This window comes from Seriola dumerili, unplaced genomic scaffold (assembly GCF_002260705.1).
Source record: "Seriola dumerili isolate Sdu_G_001 unplaced genomic scaffold, Sdu_1.0 BDQW01000088.1, whole genome shotgun sequence".
Lineage (NCBI taxonomy): Eukaryota > Metazoa > Chordata > Actinopteri > Carangiformes > Carangidae > Seriola > Seriola dumerili.
Genome location: NW_019174343.1, coordinates 6,590,576 through 6,613,269, shown reverse-complemented (window position 1 = coordinate 6,613,269; position 22,694 = coordinate 6,590,576). Strand labels below are relative to the sequence as shown.

The 22,694-nt window shown below is 42.4% G+C and overlaps 1 protein-coding gene across 1 annotated transcript in view; it reads right to left on the bottom strand.

Moving 5' to 3' along the window:
• foxp1 (forkhead box P1) overlaps positions 1 to 22,694 on the bottom strand; it is a 147,048-nt gene that overhangs the window by 7,292 nt on the left and 117,062 nt on the right. Inside the window, exons 10-14 of the mRNA XM_022744896.1 lie at positions 21,547 to 21,697; positions 15,076 to 15,265; positions 9,808 to 9,915; positions 5,357 to 5,444; positions 3,971 to 4,054 (exon numbers count right to left, since the gene is read on the bottom strand). Of these exons, the coding sequence (XP_022600617.1) occupies positions 3,971 to 4,054; positions 5,357 to 5,444; positions 9,808 to 9,915; positions 15,076 to 15,265; positions 21,547 to 21,697 (621 nt within the window). The remainder of the gene's footprint in view (positions 1 to 3,970; positions 4,055 to 5,356; positions 5,445 to 9,807; positions 9,916 to 15,075; positions 15,266 to 21,546; positions 21,698 to 22,694) is intronic.

Sequence of the window (22,694 nt, the reverse complement as noted above, 5' to 3'; positions counted from 1 at the left end):
CATTCTTCACACTCCTCCCTCCCTCCCTCCCTCTTGCTGCCGTGTCAGGCCCGTTCCCAGCTTTCTGTTTCGCCGCCTTTGTTTAATCTTTTGTCCCGTTTGGACAACACCCCCCCCCCCCCCCCCCCACCCCACCTTATCAATTCCCCCCACTTGTGGCCTCTGCAGCGTGGTAACCGGTGAGGGTTGAGTAGTGAAGGGAAGATGGGCGGCCCGAACAGCTCTGAAAAATGACAGTGTGATTCTCACCAACCGCTGAGCAGCCCTGCTAATAAGGCAGCCAGAGGAAGAAGCCAATCTGGGCTAATTACAAGCTGAAATTTTATAATGAGGACTCTAATTAGGAGCTGCTTACAGAGGTGATCTGATGATTAACTACTGTATATGACTGACCTCCATCATCAGGGCCATGATGGCCGCAGTAAAGATGGCATTTTCATGGACAGCGGTGTGCAGAGAATATTTGGTTTCACCACTGAGGCCTGTGTGTGTGGATGGGATGGGTGGGCTGAGGAGAAGGAGGGATTTAAGTAATAATGGCTACAAGGTAAACTAATTATGGCAAGTGCTCCAAAGGTATAGCATGGCTTCCAGCAGCTGTGGCGGCTCCGAGCCAAGTGCCAAGCCTCCGTACTGAAGCAGCAGTCAAGTGGAAAATTCTAGCCTGACCCCCTGCTCCAGCTATTAATTGGCAGGAAAACTAATGACACATATACATATTCCCACAAAATTGTTCTAATTGCTAATTTGCCGAAGGAGGCCAGTTTCCAAATTAAACATGACTTCAGACTGTGAGAAAAAGAAAAAGGAAAAAAAAAAAAAAACAGAGAGAGAGAAATAAAGAGCTGGAGAAGGGGAGGACGCGTCTCATTGCTGACATCAGTTGTTGGTTACAAGGGATCAGATGTCGGGAAGGTGATGGTGGTTTTTAACATCTGACTCTACACAAAAATGCAGGACTACCAAATTACCACTCATCACCAACAGGTATAATAAAGACATCTAAGACTGACACGTCCATTATTTTATTTTATTTTATTTTACACATATTCTTATTGTATAAAAAAAAAAAGAGACATTCATTGATTATTAAGCTGTAAACCGCTCTGCTTTGTGTTTTCTGACTCTCCCATTTTAACAGACATGTGTCCAAGTCCTCACAATGTCTATTTATGTCTTGGAGGCTGAACTCTGCCTTTTTGGCCGAGTCTGCCCAAATAATTTGGATTATTGCTGGGATGCACAAGTGCACACTACATCCTCACCAACAGTAGCAGCAGAAGATGTGTTATTCTAAATCATGAACAAAATAAATCACACTTGGGTTTGCGTGTTTCTGACACAATGCTATCAATAGAATGGGGCTGTGGTGTTGACTTCTCTTCCTGTGGATTAGCAGGCTTTGTTTCATGTTTCATCCATATTCCCTGGCCATAAACACAGAGAGGCTTCAACAATAGGCCAGACAGGCTGGTAATAGCCTTGCCTTTGTTTGCCTCACCATTTGGGCTCACTCCAGTGCCTAGACAAAATGAGACTTCAGACTGAAATTAATTAAATGGTAATTGGTGATCTAATTATACTGGCTTTGACTCGGCAAGCTGCTAAAGAAAATAAACAAAAAGTCCCTCCTTAATTATGTATGGCGTAAAAGGTCAGATTTCTGACAAGAATGCTTAGTGACACCGAGTGCAGACACCCACCCACACACACAGAGGCAAACACAAACACACACACAGGCGCAACCACACACACAGAGACACACACTGCTAATGTGGCACATTTTGTTTTGATCCCCCCCCCGCCCCCATCCACCTCAGAATAATAAAATGAATCCTATTCATTTGACGTTGTGCATGCACAGTATCAGTTTGTTTGTCTTTAATTATAACTAAATGTAAACCAGCAAACTCATCTGAGATGCTTTGCTATGACAGCTGGCTACTTAAACATGCCTTTATTATATGCAACAGCACAGAACAGCACAAAAACAGAACTAGTAATTACTGCAAGAACACAATTGTTACTTCAGAGTGTCTCTATCTGCAGTCAGCTCTGAGAATACTTTCATCCAGCATCTTCTCTGAGGAGGGTTTATTTTTTTTATTTTGGTGGCCACCTCTGATGCTGCAATCTTACTAAAGCCTGAGTGGGGCCGCTGGCCCTGACCTGTGTAAGGCCACCACTCACCCAGCCGAAGCCAGACATATTTATCATAGCATTTCATAGCAGCTCCCAGCAGGAAAAGCGGTGCTGGAGAATGGGAGTCTATTTATTTGAATAAAAATCCCAGCTCGCCCCCTTGAGAGTGTTAACGCTGAGCTCTGACACAGCTATTCTCTCAGGCCCCGGGGAGAGAGGAGAGGTAGCGAACTCAAGATGCTATCTGCCGCCCCTACCACTTTTCATATACAAATGTCCCTGTGTCAGAGCCCTCGTTTTGCACTCTAATCTACACAATCAGTGTGTGTGACACAGGCGCAGCTTTAACAGACAGCCTATTGTCGTTCAACATCTCCAGGCGCTTTATGTTGACTGGCTGCGCTGTGTGGAGCGCACATGCAGCCTCCGCACGTCAATAGCCACCTCTCTGAGTGTAAATAAATGATCCAAGCTGCACAGAGTTTTCAGAGACAGGACGCCTGCATGTATATTGTGCGTCCGGGTGTGTGATTTCAGATTCACACCCTGCAGTGAAATGATCTTTACACATTTGGCTCTCTGAATGAACTGTCATACAGATTGAATTATGGTCGTGAGGCCCCTTCTTAAACAAGACAAAATAGCGCAGACACTTAAATGCCATATGTTAAGCCCCTGCCCCTATAGGAAAGGGATTAAGCAGTGGGCTTTAGAGCATGGCATATATTAAGAGTGATAAGCATGATGTTTGGAATGTGTCACAAAGATAATACATTGATTTGCTGTTACATTTATTAAGGATTTCAGTGTCTAACCTCCAGCAGATTTTGGCGAATCACCAGTAAACCACATATACTCCAAGCATTTGCGTCTCCTTTCACATCCTGCAAGATTTTAATTTCTGTAAAATTACCTTTGTTCACAGTCCAGTAACAACAGTAACAGTGCAATCTGACTTCCATGCCAAACTCAATTTAAATAACATTCAAGTTAAAATTAAAAAACTAAAGTGAAAAATGCTGTCGAGATCTTTCTATTAACTTTGACCCCAAGATTCCATTCAGATCTGATTTGACCAATTACAAAGGTCAAATCACGGAGGGTAATTCATGATAACTTTTTCAAATGAGGGGTTGAAATGTCTCCAGGGACAAGCGTCTGTGTTCAAACAAAATCAATATCAAAAATCAAAATCAGCAGGTGCTACTACCACCTATACTAACCTCAGCTAGCAACATCACTAAGCAATATCTTATATCTACGTATCAATCTATCAATAATATCTTATGTTCAGCCCGTTGGAAATATTATAATTTTAATGGTTATATTCAGTTGTAGCATTGTTCCACTTTAGCGATATTTTTTCTTATTTTTTGATTATTCAACATACGTATTGTTTGTTTGGCATTTAATAAATGTTTCTTTTTATATATATGTTAACTGGCAGGAAAGTATTTTTTCCCTTTGCTTTTAAAAGCACTAAAAATCATGTTGCATCTATTTGTAAAATATAATCTGTTATCTTTTATTACTATTTCTATTTTCCGGTGCGTTCTCATCTTTTCTCTCTGTCCAAACAGGCGCTGCCTCTCTGAAGCTGCTACAGAGCAGTGCATCCAGTTCATCACAGACACTAAACTGAATCTCGGATGTCAGCAGATGTGGTCCAAACAATATTTACTGCCTCACTCAAGAGAACAGCTGTTTTTATTTAGCGGATAAATAAGAAGATGGAGGAAGGGATTAATGAATACATGTGTGCCAATTAAGACAAACAAAAGGATGGGGGAGGGACAAGAGAGAGATGTATGACAGGGTTGCTGCTCACCGGCTGTGGGGTGGCTTTGGGCTCCGTGGACTTGACATGAAGGTGCGTCATCATAGCTTGCAGACGCTCTTTGTCTTTCGCTAGCTGTAATGAGGTAAAAAGGAGCATGTTACATTTTTAATGAGCAAAATCTTTATCTGTGTTTTTATTAATTCCATACATCCCTCTGCAGTGATGTCATCTCTCACGACGAGCGTGTTCGAACAAATCGTCCGTCTAATTATTTGTTTTTAAAATGCTTCTGTTAACACCTCTGCACTTCAAGAGAATCTAACTACTGTCTCCAATTCAAGGTTAAAGTCTACTGTGTCTCATTGCCAATAACAAGCCCAGGCCCTCTCTACCTGTCTGAAACTCAGCGCTGTGTTAGCTGCCAGCTTGAATTATGGTGATAGGCTGCATGCAGAGGAAGTCTGTCTCTGATAAACCTTCACTCTATCCCTGTGGATAATACACCAGCAGAGCGGAAATAACAGGACGTTGGTCTGGTGTAATGTTTGAGAAACTGAACTCTCATTGTTTAAGGTTAACCTTCTGTAAACCACAACTGTTTTACAGTCATTATCAGTCATTTTTGGGTATTATGTGGCTAAACACAAGCGAATATTGCATGAAATCTGGAAGACATTACATACAGCCCTCGCTGTATTTACTTTGCAACTGTAGCCGCCACTAATTAATAAAAATACAGTTTAATGAAATGGTTGGATTTACTTTTCCCTGTAATACCAATAAATAAGTGCAGTCTTACATTAGCATAGTGGTCATATTCACCATTACAGAGACACACATATGACTCAGTGGCCATTATAAAGCCTCTCTAATGGAATGACGGTGAACCTTTTTCCCATAAGTGCATTTTTTAATGTACACACACATTTCTCACAGAAAAAGACCATTCAAGACCAATTGTAAGGGACAAAGTAATAAAACCATTGATTACTGCATCAACAGTTTTGTGTCGTGGGCTACAATAACCTTTCTGTTCCTTTAACTCACTCAACACTGAGCATCTCTCCACACTACTGCTGCACACACAGTCATTTCATTCCACCGGGTGTTTTATTGTTGGTGCCAAACAGTTAAAAGTCATAAATAACTTTAAACCCCAGTAAAATTCAAAATGTAATTATCTTCCCTACTTAGCCCCGGGTCCTTCATATATCTTTTCCGGGCTGCATACATAACACATTTTTAATGACTGGTTAACTTGCAAACGTACAAAATTATTTCATTCTTCTGCCCCCCCCGCCCCCCCCCACCCTCCATGAGTGACCCCATGGCTGATATCAAGCGGACGAGGGAGGGGTTCGAGCAGACACTGAGGAAGTGTCAGGAAAAGACGACACATAAATATTTGGGCCAAAACAAACCCGGAGACAATACCTGCAGCTCCAGCTGTTGTACGACCTGCATTTGCACCCGACACTGGGCCGTGCTCCTGTCATCCAGGGCGTGCTCATTGTTAAGATGCCTGCGAAACAAAAAACAGAGAACACACAAAAAACTGATGTCAGTTTCACGTCGACCGTCTGTAGCCTTTCAGATGTGAGAAACGAAAAGTCCTGTGATGTCTGGCTCAATGACGCAACCTGGTAATTGAGGCACAATGCACAGAGAATATGTGGTAACGTTTAGGTAAATATTATGCAGAGCTTCAACATAAAACAAACAGCGGGTTGCAAAAGATTACACACACGATGGCTGCAGGACCAGAGGAAACACTTCTTTTTACATACGAGAATGACACTCAATATTTCATGGCAGTCATGTCTGCTCCTACTACAGCTCACAGATAAGAAGAATCATTCAAGAATTTCAGGTTGGAGTCCTTTGCTAAATTATGCAGCAGCTCCCTGATGTCATTTTCTTCAGGTTGAATTTGTCCTTTCGGGTCGTGTTTTTTTGTGTTAATTTGTCGTTCAAATTAAAGTCATGAAGCCAAATGCAGAGGACAACAGGACGAGGAGATGGGATCTGTCACAAACTTGAATTATGGATATAATTATGCGTGATTATTTTATACTGGGAAGATGTTCTCTTTTCCTGTACATTTATAACTAATCTAAATAAGTAGCTTGCCGGGCAGCAGGCAGGTTTTTTTTTTTTTTTTTTTTTTCCTGTGATTTATATAAAATGGTGGAGATAAGGTTCACGAGTGAAGGAAATATGATTGGAGGAATTTTATCAGCCGCCGCATGAATTACTGTTTGAAAATGCTTATGCAGGGGCATTTCATTAATCATTTAATCATAATCCGAGCAGGATGTTTGAACTGATTTCACAAATACCCTTTCATTTCACTACTTCATTATGCTCGCTAATGGATCCAATATATTATATATATCATAAATTATATCACATCTTCGGTGACCATGTAGGTCACTGTCACCAGGCTGGCGCCGGCAGACGGCAGAGAGGTGTGTAACGCGTCTGCCTTTTCAAATGCACTTTTTCTGTCATTTACTGCAAATCAAAAATAGCCAGAGTCAACCTGTGAAGGCGCAGTGGCAGCGCTGGCGTTATGATGGCCCAATAAATTTGACGCCACTGCTTTATGTACAGACAACACATTTGTGCATTAAACGCCACACATACACTCAGAAAACAGACACATGTGAGGGGGGGGGGAGGAAAATTGATAGTTCTCTGCTTGAAATGGTGAAGGTTTGTCTTCAGCTGCGGCGTTTTCAACCTTGGAGGTGAACGATTTAAATCTTTACGGGGAACGTGGTCTCTTCCCACCTGCGGGTCCTCCTTTTGTGTTTTGATAATACATTTCTCCAAAATGACCGTGATATACATTCAGCCCTTAGATGTTAATTATTGTGGCGAAAAAGAAATTAAAAAGGCATATTTAAAGAAAGCGTGGGCAATAACCTCCCTCTGCTGAAATCAATTCAGACTTCTCTAGGCTTTCCATTTGCTTGAGTCAAATAAATGCCCATTTAATTAAGTAGCTCGGAAAATGAAACTGGTAAACATTTCAGGACATCTTACTAAATTTGAAAGAAGAAAATAATAGGTAAAGACGTTTCAGCTTCAATTTAACTGGCACAGACTGAATTTTCAATGAAGGGTGGTCTACGTGAGCAGCTTTGGAATTTCTCTGTTCATAGGAGACATGTGCCCTGCTTCTTTTCATCCTTTGTTACATTCCACTTTATTTCTTCTAATGACATGGAGAGTCACAGTGCATAATTAATAGGAAATGAAATATTCAAATGGCCCTAATGCAGCCTTGAGAGGAGTGTCTGGACACGGGAGCAGGGGATACGGGGAATTGACATCGAGAGAGACTATGAACGTTGGCATGTGTCACTTTCTGGACTTCAAATGAAGCCACTTTTAAAAGCTCTCTGGCAGGATGATCGTCCGTAATGTAAATTGCCACAATAAAACAAGTTAAACAGACATCCCTGTAACAGTCGGCTTTTTACATATCAGTTAGTTTGCCAACCGTCTTTCTTTTTTTTTTTTTTTCTTTCTTTACAATTTCTAATTATATAGACTGAACCCAGAGCTTAAGGCTGTCTCTGAGGAAGGTTTATCTTCTTGACTCCCTGGTGGAATTTCAAATTAAATGTACACATCTGTACAGTAGTATTTACATTTAAAAATGCTTTGAAAATTTATGTTTAAAAAAAATAGTGATGACTTTTATTTTTTACACTTTACAGATTCCATTTTTTTTTTTCAATTTAATAGAAAATGTATTTTTATTTTATTTTTTATAGTGTTTTATGTTTGTCTTATTTGTGTGTGTGTTTGTGTGTTTGCGGCGGTACAGGGCTGCATAACTTACAAACCAATTACTACAAGGTGCTGAGGTGCGAGAGGGAGGTTTTTGTGGTTTAGAGCAGCACTAGAGGGCACTGCAGTGTTTCACTGGCTCTGACCTCTGACTGGACACTGAAGAGAGGGGTCTTGACCCCCATAAAAACACCAGGCTGCTATGAACCCAACCACACCCTTCTGCGCACTGATCCCGAAAACAGGAACAGGGATTTGGTGCTTTGTATTTATCAAGATAGTGCACATAGGTATGTAATGTTTTCTTTAAAAGATAGAATAAATACACACACAGTTTAAAACAACATTTCAGTCCTGTGTTGGTTGTTACTGTTGGCATGTGGAGCTGAAATCTGGTTGATGTTAGAGTCCTCCTCACCTTTCTTTCTCTCTGGTACACAGTACACCGTGTTCTGCTGACTACACACTCACCAGACACACATACACACGCACACACTTATATTTTCAACATTTCTCTCAACCTTAGGAGACTTTTGTGAGAGCTTTATAACGTCTGATGTGCTCTTTGTTTATATTTTTGATTCTTTTTGGAGGCCTGCAGTATCGGTTGCTGGGTTTCATGTGGAAGTGCTTAAGGGTTTGAGAGTTAACACCTTGGTGAGCTGCTCGCAGTCTTGCCTGCTGTTAAACAAAGGCAGCTTTGTGGAGACTCTCCCCAAATGTTTTCTTAACATGTTCCAAGCAGTTTGAGCAGGCAACTAAAGTAAACAAGATGTTGCCATGATAAAAACACTTGTAAAAACATAGCAGAGTGCACTTGGAGACTTTTTCAGGCAGAGCTCTACCAGGCGCACTGAATTTAATTCCCCTCTCTTCTATAAACAAAGGGTGAGGCAATGTCAGAATACAATAAATAGTGATGGATTTAAGGGGTCACTCCCAAAGCTGAAATATGCGAGTCTGTGAGTGTGAGTGTGTGTGTGTGTGTGTAATACGTGGGTTAATAACTCACTCTCAACAGGATGTTTATTAAATTAAAATCAAAATAAGTAACTGCCTCTCTTTCATCTTATACAGAGACTGTACTGTACAATCCAGTATGATAAGCTTCTCAAATGCAAACTGCGCTCAAAGTGGATTTATACAAATGATCAAAAGCGGATTCAAAATGTTGACAAAGACGGTGAAAACTTTCAGCAGCCTGCGAGGCGTCCCCTCTGCAGCACCTTTCTCTCCTGCGTCTGTGAGGAAACCGTGTGTTCGCTGAGTGCTTGTTTTAGGATAATGGAATTGTGTCATATCTTGTTTAAAGTGCGACTAATCTGGGGTGACAGTGAGCCATTGATCTACTGCCACGACGCAGATGTTTTCATCCTCCCCGTAACCATGGCGCTGTTATGTGTTGGATTACCTAGAGTGTGCTGCACACCGGCTTGATTAGTAAACCAGGGGTCTGACTCAGACATCGAATCGTGGTGCAAAACAAAGGCCTGTGTCAGGCTGGACAGAGTGAAACCTGTTCACACTGGAAAGATGCTGCACAGCGGGTGAGGCGGTCGTAGCTGCAGCTGTCTGAGTCTACTGTATACATGGATGACTTTTACATAGTGCTGTGGTAAAAGCAAAAAAAAAAAAAAACAAGTCAAAGAAGTAAACGAGAGAGAGGAGCAGTAAAAACTGAAAAACAACTAACAGAAAGATAGAAAAAGCTGAGCAAGGCAGTCAGAGACACACACACACACCAATCCTTCTGTCCAGTGACAAGGGCAAACATGCAGAGCGCCCTAAGTGTGGGCTGCCACAGATAAACATCCTACCGTTGTTTGTTTGGGAAAAACGGCCCCCGTCACCATGGGAACTGTACTTATCACAGGAATTAGAGGCCCATGCAGTTCTCAGAAGGAGACCCCACCACAGTACCCTTGTCAAAAGAGGGCCAACCCAGGCATCGACACTCAGGGATAACAACCAGCTGCACCTGTAGTGCCTCTGAGTTGCTGGGGGTCATGAAACGTGTAATCGACCCAACGCGAGGACACACAAAGTGCGATAGAAGCGTACCTCTGACTATGACTTTTACTTACTTGAGGAATGACTGGAAATCATCAAACACTGCCTCACATCCAGGCCACTTGCAAACACCATGACCATAGAGAGGATGACTGTGGGGGGAATGCTCTTCTAGTGTGGATCTGGAGGAGAAATTCACACAAGGAGAGACAGTTATCAATAAACACGGATCACAACTTTTCTGAAAAACAAAGAGTTACAGGCCTGTGGTCACATAACATGAGGCAAGAGGTCAGGGACGACGGCGTCGATGGTTAAGCCGATGCCTAAGGTCAGCAGCTCCCTGTGTGTACTGCTTCACCTGAAGAAAAGGTTGACTTCTACTTGATCTGCGAGCCTTGGCCTGTATGGAATCAGTGTACCTGTGTGATCTCTGCTTGCTCTTCTCTTAAAAGAGGGGACTCGTGTTGTGATGGCACAACCAAATCAATATGTAATTATTTAGTATCACTGAGCCATGTTGTAATTCACTTTGATCAAGACTGCAAGGGGGCTCCCCCAGTCGCTGCCCGCTGCCTCATGTCCCAGAGCCCACCTGGAGCAGTCTGTTCCACAACATGAAACTCCCGAAAGCATCAGGCACTTTCACACCGTGCACAGACTGTAAACATCCCCGCCTGGTATCAATTTATCTACTGACCAATCCATGTCACCAGGGGCTGACAAGCACGCATCTATGGGGAGCGCGTGGCTTCGTACAATCAGTCTAAATAGCGGGAACATCCCTGAAAAACAAACTTTACAACATCTTCCATATGGCGAGAGGCGCGCAACCACAGCTAACCACAATCAGGCTGAGAGAAAGCGGCCTGTGTGGAGGCAGCGTCTGCGAAAAGAGCTAGACAGGCAGCCATATGGACACAGGCACTATACAAGACACACAACTTTCAGCTACAAGAGCCTGGGGGACTGGCCTATATCGCTACCACCTGTGCTGCTGGTGGCTCGTGAGCGCAGCGCTGCTGCTTCTCTTCCAGTCTGAGCCCTGCTTTAAGACAGCAGGCCGGATAGGGAGATTCATTACACCACAAACTGTTGTGTTGCCATGTGGGAATAACTCCAGCCACTAAAATCTCATTCATATACATAGATTCAATAAGAGATAATGTCTAATGCTACCACTTCAGGGGATGTCTTGAAGGATAGAGGAAAAATAAATACAGAAAATAATAAAATCTTGCGTTGCTTAGCCAATCATCCATCTGCCAGGATTTAAAAGTGAATGTAAAATGAATTAGTAAAAAAGAAAGTAATCTAACCGTGGTGTGCCAATTTTACAGGATTAAACAAACTAATGTTCAGATTAAAATCTCATTTGTATCAATGTTAGTAAAACTGTACCTCAAGTAGGAAATTTTAAAGGTCGTCACAGGTTTCCTTGTGTTATAATTACTTGCTTAAGAGTTCACATTGTTCATAACATGTGATAATTGCATTGCAATTAGGAAGCAGTCAAGCATTCATGAATGTGGTTAGCAGCTTTTTTTCTCCCTCTTTTTAAAGTCAGAATTTTTTTTATTCAATTATGAATTATGCATTCACATTAAGACCTCTGTTTTGATACAGCTAATAAATAGATGGCGGAAGACCTATAATAATGAGTTTTTAACAAGGAAATGTGTGGACTGGTGAAGGTAACGCTGGTTTTTAATTTAAAGAGATCCTTTTTTAATTCTTTGCGAGCGGGCTTGTTGGTTAATTCTGTATTAATAAGATATTGAAATGTGGAGTGCGCTGGGAATCAGTGAGCACAAAGCGCGGTGAGGGGCTGGCGGCAGAAGAGCCCTTTTAAACGGTGGATAGCTAAACAGTAGTAAATGACAGAATTTACACCAAATGAGCTACATTAGTGTAATAGGAGAAGAGTGTAGGATTCATGGGGTTTTTTCCCATTTGAGAATATGTTCAGGAGAAAAAAAAAAAAAAAAAGCTCAGCAGCTCCCTGCGTTGTGTTAAATTTGACTCTTGCACCCACGACAGGTCTGTCAGGATGTTATTATTGTCAGGCAGCCCGGGGGAAGAACACTCTAATGATCTTGTAACAGCGACGAGGAAAACCGTGTCATCAGCTTCCTTTAGAGGAGAAAGAACATTAAAGTGCCTATAGACCCAGACAGAAAATGTGCGAACCTTCCAGGTGTTGCGCTGTGTTTATGTGTAGACAGACAGGAGGAACCGCACACAAAGATGGCTTCAACAGCTGGTAGCCAGTTGTTTTCTAGTTCACTTCTTTTGATGAGATGCTTTGGGCCATAAACAAGTCATGACCTATGGCATCGTGTGCTGATGGACTCAATCTATCAGCAAAAAGTGGGAAGATTGATGTCCGCCATGCTATAGGTCAGAGTCTGTGAAACCAGTCACAACACTCTCCTTCATCGCTGGTGCTGATGTTAGCCTATTCCCCTATGCCCCCCCCCCCTTTTTTTTTTTACTCTCTAGGCCCTACACTTTATCCTCTCCTACCGTCTTCTCTGTGCCACTGCATGCCTTAAACTAAATGATTTAATTACCATTTTTTTCTGGTGTAAGACAAATGAAAGGCAAGAGAGAGATGGGAGTGCTGTGCCAAATCTGATTATTTATCTCTTTAACAGATTGCTGTGTTACAGTCCCCGAGCTGTGGTTACTGATGGTTGTTGGGAAGTAAAGTGGGCCAAGTGCTTTGTGTGTGGATGCTCCCCCTTACAAAACTGATGCAGCACTGTATTGGGAATTTGTGTCAGATACAGATCAGGCACATTTCATTTAAATAAGCAAATCATTGAATAAAGATGACCTGGCTCACATGGGTATATCTCTATCTATGCATCACAGTTCGTGGGCTGGGAAACAACGTGCACTGACAGATTGAGTGACTCAGGCCCTGGTCATATCAGGGATGTTGTTCAGACAAACAGAAACCCCAGCCCGCCCTGCCAGAGTGTTCTTTGAGACAACTAAAAGCAGGAACACGTGCCTCGTCTTTGGTGTGTCAAACCGGCAGTGATTGAATTTCTCCTCCTTCCTTAAGACGGAAGTGCAAAGCCAGTGAGTGATTCCTGTGGATGCACTTAAGGTTTTAGTTGCAGGCGTCGTTGTGCCTGGGCAGATTTTATATGACACATGAAACTAACTACATGGTACTTAGGGCCTACTGTAAACCAATCTGAAGCCAGTCGGGAAAACAGGCCCATCAGCAGAGGCTTGTTTCTGTTGCATGACAAAAGGACTTGCAAAACCGCATCAATTAAAAGTTCATTAAGTTCAGCACTGGGAGGATGAGTGGATGCTCTCTATTTACGCCTAGGCCGGCCCAGCCCATTATCTTCAACCTGATTATTCAAATCCCTGGATTATAACACAGACGTTTTCTCAGAGCCTTGCTTAGAATAATCATACTTAATAATATTTCATTTTTCTTCCCATGGAGTCTGATTAGAATTGAGTCCGCATCTTCAAAAGAGAGGAATAATGCTCTTGATAGTTGTGCAATTTAAGCGTTCCAAAATTAACACAAGAAAGGATTATTGGTCGCGTGAATTTAAAGTTGCATCATTCTGCATTTAATAAAGGATGTTTGTGCTCATTTTGTATCAGTCGTCTGTTCTTAGTAATTACACGTTTGAAACTCTGGGTAGGTAATCCATGACTTCCTGTAAGCAGATGTGGTGGATGAGAATCACCTGCTCGGTTTTCTGACAGATCTAAGATACTGCGAGAATATTCAGAGTGAGGCTGCCTTCTTCACTTAAGCTTGTGTTAAACTGCTGTTGACATCCTCTTTAATCTCTGACAGTCAGCGTGAGGCAGAGGGGGCTGCCAGCTCTTGCGTTATGTCTTCTCCGATGTTTCATGGAGCCCTCAGCCGAGGCTGGATCTTGCCTTTCCCTGCCATCGATGCTCACCTTGTTTGCTCGCCTGCGACAATGTGTGATGGAGTGAGCGAGTCAATATCCTCCCCTGCAATTTGTCTTTAGCTGCACAAAAAACCCAGACATTCAGCCAGACGCTGGGTGAAGAACTGGAAGCCTGTGGATACTGTCAACTGTGGGAGCAGCTAATGCCCATTTTTTATTTTATTTTTCCCCCAGTGTCTGTGCTGGAAGATAACTTTAAAACACAGTAAAGAGGATGAGTCTGTACAGGTACTATGTCATCAATCTATTTAAAACTGATAGTTGAAAAGAAATAGCTGCTTTCTGTTTGTATCGCTCCATCAGTGAATCACAGCATTTCCTCTCGGTGTCACTCAAATCCTTTCTAAAGGATTTACCAGTTGCCCCCCCCCCGCTACCAGCCCCTCTTCACCTCCAAAGGCCTGCTGGTTTACAGTGCTAAACATGTTTTCATCCGCATTGCTTTCATAATGACGCGTAGGTTTTGATCACTGAAACACAAGTCAGATGTTATGCAGTGAGCTCATGGTGCCTGGAGGCTCCTCACTAGCAGTTCAAAGATCAGGCTTTGGTGCAAGAAAACAAGCAAATGTGTAAGATGCCAAATTAATTCCTTCCTTAAAGACACACACACACAGCTCGGAGAGCAAACGCCTTTCATAGATGATTCATGTTGCACATATCATATGATGCACCCAGTGTTTGTTTTGTTTTAGCATATAATAGCTTGTTGTTTTTGCTATGTTTTTCTTTTTATTACTCTTGAACTGACAGGCTGATTGAACATGTCAACAAGTTCCCAGTACACAAGGAAATGTTTTTCTTTTCTGAAAAGATGCTGGTAAACCAAAGGAAAATTCTCAGGGACATGAAACTTAGGTCACAGCTGCACTTCAACTGAAACAATAGCAGGACGGGTCAATGCTCCTGGCCCCGTCATTAATAGTATGGCAACTGCATGCACATTTCTCCAAATCCCTGCGTTCCTTCCAGGTGTTCCCATGAAATCCACAGCTGCATCAAGCAACACAGAAAAGTGACTGTGTTGGCCTTAATGAAAATAATATTTACAAAGTATAAATTAATAGTAATCTGTGCAGACCTTTGGGGATGTGTCCATCCACTGAGGCCCTGTGAGAAATAGCTATTTTAAACGGGAGTATATGGCACATCTGTTTGCTTTGGACTTAGATGACAGTGGAGCCTGTTTCACCAGGTTAATTACCAGTTGTAGGTACAAACGACTTAAGGAGCAGTGTTTTGGAAAACTACTGCTGTATAAAGGTCTGATAATTTGGAGGTTGTACGTCTTCACTGACCCATGCTCTCATTGTGAGGGCATGCAAAAGATGTAAGACACATGCAAATAAAAATATAAAAGTCCTTGCAGGTGGAGGGACTCACCCTTCTCTCTTGTGACTCATGTACTGCCCGTTGGTGGAGGCGTGCTGGTTGAGAAGTGGGTTCTTTGGCGGTGCCGGGGAGGACAGGTCGAGGCCCCGGTGGCCGTTGTTGCTGCTGTTGTTGTGCTCCTCCTTCACGTGAGCGTTTGTCACCTCCTTCCACAGTTGCTGCAGCTCTGCTGGAATCATGCCTGAGACAAACAAATTGGATAATTAAATCAATTAACAGCTAATCCAACTCTCTTCTTCATCACTTAATTAAATCAAAGCGTCTGTAAACAAAGCCGAGTATTAATTAGAAAATATTCCACTACAGGGTAATGCACTGAGAGCTCTTGCCTCCCCCCCTCTCCCCGCCACCTCCTTCTCTTCCTCCCATTTTCCCTGTGATCTGAAGCGTGTTTGTATACACAAATCCCTGGCATTCACGCAAATTTCATGCCCAGAGTAAATAATTAACACCCAGACAAGGCATGAAATCTGAATAATCACCATCATTTTCTCTCAACAACAGAGATGTGCAGAACACACACAACAAAAAGTTTACAATAGCAACACTAGAAAACATCCCACCCCTGCCTTCTTGAGAAACAGGACCCTGGGGTAATATTCTCAAAAGCGCATTAATGTGCAAAATACTTAAAGCTCTGCACCGCCTCCAATTGACACAGAAGACTTAAACCTCATTTAACAAGTCAAGCACACTGCAGCTCACACAGCCCTTTGAAAAAAAATCCCTTGAAGACAGAAGACATTTTTCTGTATACTGGAGACACAGCCACAGAGCGCGTGTGTTTTTTTTTCCCTGCCTATGAGTGACAGCAATCCCGACACCCTGGGCCAGAGTGAGGATGAAGAAGGATAATGCTGTGTTTGTGCACCCCATTTTTCCCTGTCTGAGAGAAGAGAGCCTTTGTTGGCACACAATATATGTGTCCATCTATGGTCGTGTCTGTTACTGTGCTGGAGACGTCTGTTTCACTTGACACAAATGAGGATGAGGCTGATATGTAAAATAAGATTAGGCCTCTAGGTTGCAGAATGTGTGGCTGTTTTTATTTTCAGTCAAAACATAACGCACGTGGGTAACGGGTACTGATTTTAATAGCATACTGAAAGATCTAAAAGGCGAATATGTGTGGATTTGCGTTGAGTATTCAGATCCGTGCTTAAATAAGCCACATGTTTGAAGCATGGTGAGAGAGGCCCTTGGATATGTGGTGAATTTAACCACAGAGCAAATGGGCAAGACCACTCGTTTAACATTACAATTAATTAAATCCATTCTCAAAATGAGAACTGGCAAATGGAAGATGATTTGCACATGCTTATCTACTTGGGTTTATATTCTCTGGACCCCCCCCCCCCCCCCCCCCCCCCCCCTCCTCCCCGTTTCTCATCAGCAGCTCTATAGATACCAGAAGTGCTCCTTTCAAGCACCAGATTGTAATACATTGTGTGCAAAATGCTTAGTCTTAATTTATTCCTGTTGTGGAAAATAACTGTGAGGTGAAGATCTCAATACGATCAGCAAAAATATTTTTAATTTGATAAGCTACTAAAGATTTTAATTATGCTGGTAATGGAGAACATTGGCCTAATGAGGCGGAGGACTCCAGAGAGACGCAGGGGCTAAGAACTGTGAAATGAGTCTGATAGGATTGCTGTAAATTCACACTAGATCGTTTGCATATCAAAGAGCAGGAAATGATTGCAGGACAAATCAATAACCTTTCCACGTTCCAAGGAGCGTCTTTCCTCATTCAAATATTTCAACATACTCGCTCTATTCTGCCTGCCTGTATTCTCTCTTATTCTCTTCAATGCCTTGATGTGCCCTAATCGAAGTGCACGTTCATGACAGGCTAAACATGCTTAATATTGCAGCCTGTGTTATAGCATGCTAATCCAATGCTTGCTGATTTCCAGTTGCGTTATCAAAGGATCCATTGTTGTTTTGATGGTTTAAGGAGAGTTTGGAAGAAAAGTTCTTTTTTTTTTTTTTTTTTGTTTCTGTTTTTTTCCTAGCAATGGCTGGTTTGGAAGGGGAAGGTCACTGGTGATGCGAGTGTCCTGTGCTCCGACAGTGGGACCAATCATTTTCCCCCCACTTGGTGCCCGGTGACAGTGGGCGATGTATTTTTAGCCGATGTGCTTGACAGGGCGGCCCACACTGGCTCAATTACCCAGCAGTCCTGGTGACCCCGACACCACTGTTTACTCAGATGAAACCGCAGCGGATAGACCGGTCTGATGAGAGAGCTAACGGAGTGGGACCAAGCTGTCTCTTTCTGGATCTAGTCCATAGTTTTATTGCTCTGTTTGCCTCTTCCCTTGTTCTTCTCGTACCTAAGCCCAACCTCCCTCAACAACAGCTATGGCTCACGAGTCACATAAATGACAATAAAATATCATTACACGAAGGTCTCAGCAGGTTTTATATTTTGTGTTTTGACAAAACGCATTGAGTTTCTCTCCATCTGATTACTGTGGGACACATAATGACATTGATCTGTAAATCCTCTTTCTTGGGTCCCCGGTTTGTCCATCCTTTAAATGCCGGATTGGTTTATCTTTCCTCTTTCCATTTTTCAACACAACTATTCCACTCATTACGACTGGGAAATACGGACAAGCACTTTAAAAAATGTATGTTGTTGGGACACTTGATTGATCACCGGCCTCCCAACTCAATTTTACCTCTGCAGGTAGCTCTGGCACCGAGACAGGCCGAGCTCTTCAACCTTTTCCTGTCCTTGTCCCCCTGTACCCAGGTGACCATGTTCAAGCAAGCAGAAAGTTGATTTAAGGTTCATAATGACATCAGTTGCAGGCCATCATCCCCCAAATAAAAAATGGCCCCCAGTGCTCTGGGCTCTTTAAACCGAGCTGTTACTTCTCACACACAGTGCCGGTGCCATGGGGGGACAGTGACATCGCTATTAGTTTATTGTTCCGTCAGGCTGGGACCTTTACTGCACCCCTGTTTATGTTGCCGTAATCACTGGCCTGCTGATGTGCACCCCTTAGGCCTGAAATATGTCCTGTCCTAATGCTGCAGGAACTATTACCAGTAGCCCACTGCTGGATGTATCAATCACTGACAGGTCAGTCGCATTACCCGCCGCTGTCCCTGATGTGCTGCTGTTCTGTGAGCACTTCATGGCTCGCCACATTCTTTGCTTTCATATTACCGACAAATTTGTCTTGTCACTGTCCCACTGGCCTCTCCTCGACAGCTTAAATGATGTTGTGCAGCTACCAGAACTCGCTCTCTTGCAGAGCAACCTCGGAGGGTGAGGGGTCATTTTAGCCAGGATGTGCACAAACACTGGCCAACCTCGGTGATACACACATACACAGACACACACACACAGCCACACATGTACATAAACATGCAAACACACACATACAACACCTGAGCAACCACTGACTCACTTATCAGGTCAAGAGGACAGGCTTTTTGTTGGAGGGGGGAGAGTGGGGTGGATGGGGTGGATGGATCAAATTTATATTTATGAGAGTTATATCCTCCCCAAACACATTGTTGTAATTTATAACAGATACCGTCTGGCCGCTTCCAAGACTTTGAACATTAATGTCAAAAGAATTTACGACAAGAGAAACAAATTATACTCCAGATAATGCGACAATTGGTTTTCTCTCGAAACTGCTATCTGTAAGTTTATACTTAATTAGTCCTATCAAATTTTGAAAGGCTTTTACAAATGCATTCCTACAGTCCATCGTTTTGGCAGGAAAAAAATACTGATCTGTCTCAGCCAACAATTTCACAAAGCAGGAAACTGAGCTGCATCTTAGTACCCAAAGCACAAATACAGAGTGCACACCTACTTTTCTTTAATTACTCTGTTACAGTGACCTATTATTTGAAAACCTTTTGTTCCTTTCAATGCCTCAGCACATCAAAAAAAAAGGGGATATAGTGGATTGCATGTGATAACACTGGCCTTTTAAAAATAATTATAATGATATCTACATTTTGAAATGAAAGAAATAAAAATCATCAGTTAAAAAGTCATGCCAATTTACTGCCCCGCAAGTTTGAATCCATAATCACTGAGACCCAAACAGAGCGGATCAACTCATCACTTCCGACGCAGTGCTAACTGCTAGCTGAATATTGCAGATTAGATCTGAGCACCATAGGCCTGGCCCGCTGATGCATGAAAGAGTTTAGTGATGTGGAAAACAGAAAGGTCATCAATAACTTCAAACAGTCAAGCAGAAAATGTGTAGAATAGGAAGACAAACTGGGGGCCTGAAGCACTAGCCTAAGTGTTGTAACAGCTGTCAGAGGCTCGGAGTTAACCATCAGTGGATTGCGAGGGCAAACTAACCAGGTTTGACTGGTTGTAACAAACTGAAACAATCAACTAATTGTACGTGGGGAGATTCAGTTCCTCGTTTTTATGTTGATGCAAACAACAGCTCAGAGAAATGATCCTGTCAGCTTTGACTACAACTCATTTGAAAGCATTGTTCAGGGTGGAAATTTCCTTATCAAAATAAAATTATAATTTTCCAGCTGAGAATTAAAAGTAAGATTTTCTCTTTGAGAAAGAATTTTTCAACTAAATATATTTACTCTGTAATTTCACTGCGTCCGTGGCACCTTGTTGGGTGTGGTAATGCAAGCATTTATCATCTGTTGATACAGTTTAAGGAGAAATTAATTGATGCATCAGTGCTCTGAATTAACGCAAATAATAATCAGTTTTAACAGACTAAACTGTGCAGCCATAACAAATTGTGAAAGTGTATCAGAGACTGGCAGGGTAAAATGATATAAATTCAATACAGCTGCTCTCTTGATAAGGTGAGATGCCTCGCAGGTATGTGGTGGTGATGACACAGTATAAACAGGATGTTCCGGGACTGTTGTGAAATCCATCAAAAGTACAGTACCTAGCCATATCACCCATATAATGCTTTACTCAAGGGGTGTGTGAGTGTTTGCCAGACATCTGACACAGAGCAATTCAGCAAAGCACACTCACAACACAGCAGCGCTCCACGCCTGTGCCCATGGCAATCGTCTGCAAGCGGATGAGTGATTCCATACCCAGTCCAAACAATAACACCACTGTACAAACCCTGTTTGTGTTTGCCTATTACCTAAGCACCCACCCCCCCCTCCCCCTAAACCCTCCCGTTTTTATCGCCCTTATCTTGTTATTTCAAAACTGTTTGTCTTAGCTGGGAATGAATAGTCAATGTCATGTTCTAAATCCCTTATGACGGCGTCTTTGTCATGAGGGTGCCACTCCTTAACAAAATATTAAAGGATAAATAAAGAAATAAACTTCCTGGCCAAACAACAAGTATTGACCGCCTATCGAGTAACAGGCGGTTTCACAATGACAAGTTCACTGGCAGTTTGCGAACAATAGATCCAGTCTTCCTCCAGGCTGAAGGAGGCTGCCACCAGGATGCCAATCACAGACACAGGACAGAGAGCTGAAGGACAAAGCATGAACTCTGTCTTTACGTTTACTTCTACTGTCTGATATGATGATAGTAAGTATAACCTACCAGAATCAAACTGGTTCTGTAAACAGACTCCCCAGACAAGAGGTGTAAGATGCCATTTAGGATATTATAGAACAATTGAGCGAGGATTTACAGCAGGTGTGTCCTCAGTGAAACCATGTACAGTATGTGGTTACACACTTAAGTGGGGCATTGTTCACTTTGACTAAGCAAATTTGTACAGGTATTGTAGCAGGGCAAGAACGGTGGCAGATCAAACCACTCTGAACATAAGGTGATACACCTACACAAGCCACAATGCTAAAAAAGAGCTGCATGAGAGTCAAAAGTCAAAGTCATCTCATGACGGGTTGAGGTTTTTGAAGGCCCATAGCATGCTAACATGTTTAGAGTGAAGCTGCCAATAGTTACAGTGTAAAATGGGCAATCTCTGTGCCAGTGTTTCCCTCCGAAATCTTAGAGATGTTCTTGATGATCATGTGACTGGAAAATTTCACGAAAGCCAAAGACAAGTATCAGTCTTTCTTTTACATCTAATTAAAATCCTCCTACGTTGTGACTGAATAATTTCTATGGATAGATATTTTAATAATTTTGTAAGTAGAATTATCATTACTATAAAAACAAGCTGCATTCAGGGAAGAACTCCTATAATAACAGGTGAAGAAAATCAAGGCCAGGATCATTCAACATATCAATAAACAACTTTATCAGTATAACCCCAATCTCCATTGTTTTGGTCTTATAACCTAGACTCTAATATTTACCTAACAGCGGGCCAAATCTTCAGTTTACATCGAAAAACAAACTTTAGCACGTGTAAAAATATTGGCGTAAAAAGAGGTCGGCTCATCCCCAGACACAGACTTGTTGCAGTGTTTTATCGAGCAGTAGTGGACTGATTGACAGGAGCCTTTGGAGAGTAGTTCAGCACAGCACTGTGATATGAGGTACTGACCCTGAGTGAGGGAGTGCAGTGGCAGGCCGGTCTGTCCGGGCTGGATGGTGAGCAGCCCTTGCCTCTGAAGGTTGAGCAGATGCTGCTGCTGGACCTGCTGGACCTGCAGGAGCTGCTGCTGGAAGGCCAACTGCTGCGCTGACACCTGCTGCTGGTGGTGAGAGAGAGGCACAAAGAGAAACACCATCAGCAAACATGCGTACAGTATATAGAGGCACAACAGCCAGTGCAAACATGTGAAGATGAATTTCAGGTTTGTGCGTTGCTGTGTGCTGCTGAGGAAAAACATTTTAAGTTCAAGGCCACGGAGTTCATAGGTCAGGTTGTAAAAATAAACATGTTCATTCATTAAAACAACTTTAATGGATTTAGTGTATGCTAACACGCAAAATAGCACAGTGGACGTTTCATAAATTTTGCCTTTAGTGTGGGTTTGTCTGGGCCCACTTAAGACAGGTGGACTATACATCTCTCTCTCTCTTAATTAACAAGGAGTCGGGAGGCAAATGACAAACAACGAAACAACATAGTTAATCATTCATAATAAGAGCCACAGGAATTTAATTACAGCCATTCATAATTCAGCAAACAACGTGTGACTAAATCAAAGTGCTTAATAACCACCCTGGCAACTCTCACAACTCTCCCAGGCATGGCGCTGCGCTCAGGGATACACTCTTCCCCCACCCAGCACAGCAAGCTGTGTTCAATCACACACTGTGGACTGACTGAGAGATAGTTGCTTTGTTGATCTTACTGTGCTTCAGCTGTTTCATCAAGACGCATTTAATGAAATACTGGTGTGCCTTCACTGATTTGGGGTGGGGGTGGGGGGGATTTTGGCTCTGAAAAGTGAAACGTGTGAACTTTGATATGATGAAGAAGTGATATGAGAGTGCAGAAGAAAATAGAAAGGAGAAAATGACAGAGTCAGAATAATAAATAGAAGGAAATTATCTAATATCCCCAATCTCCTATGAGTCAAAACAAATGAGAGATGCTATTTAGATAAAAGGGGCACAGAGGAGAGAGATGACTTTTAACCCTTTCATCAATCCCCGTTCTCAACAAATCCAGTCGTCTTGTTGCTGTAAATTAAACATCAAGATCTATCAGGACACCTTCTGTATTTTCGAACAGATAAGGAT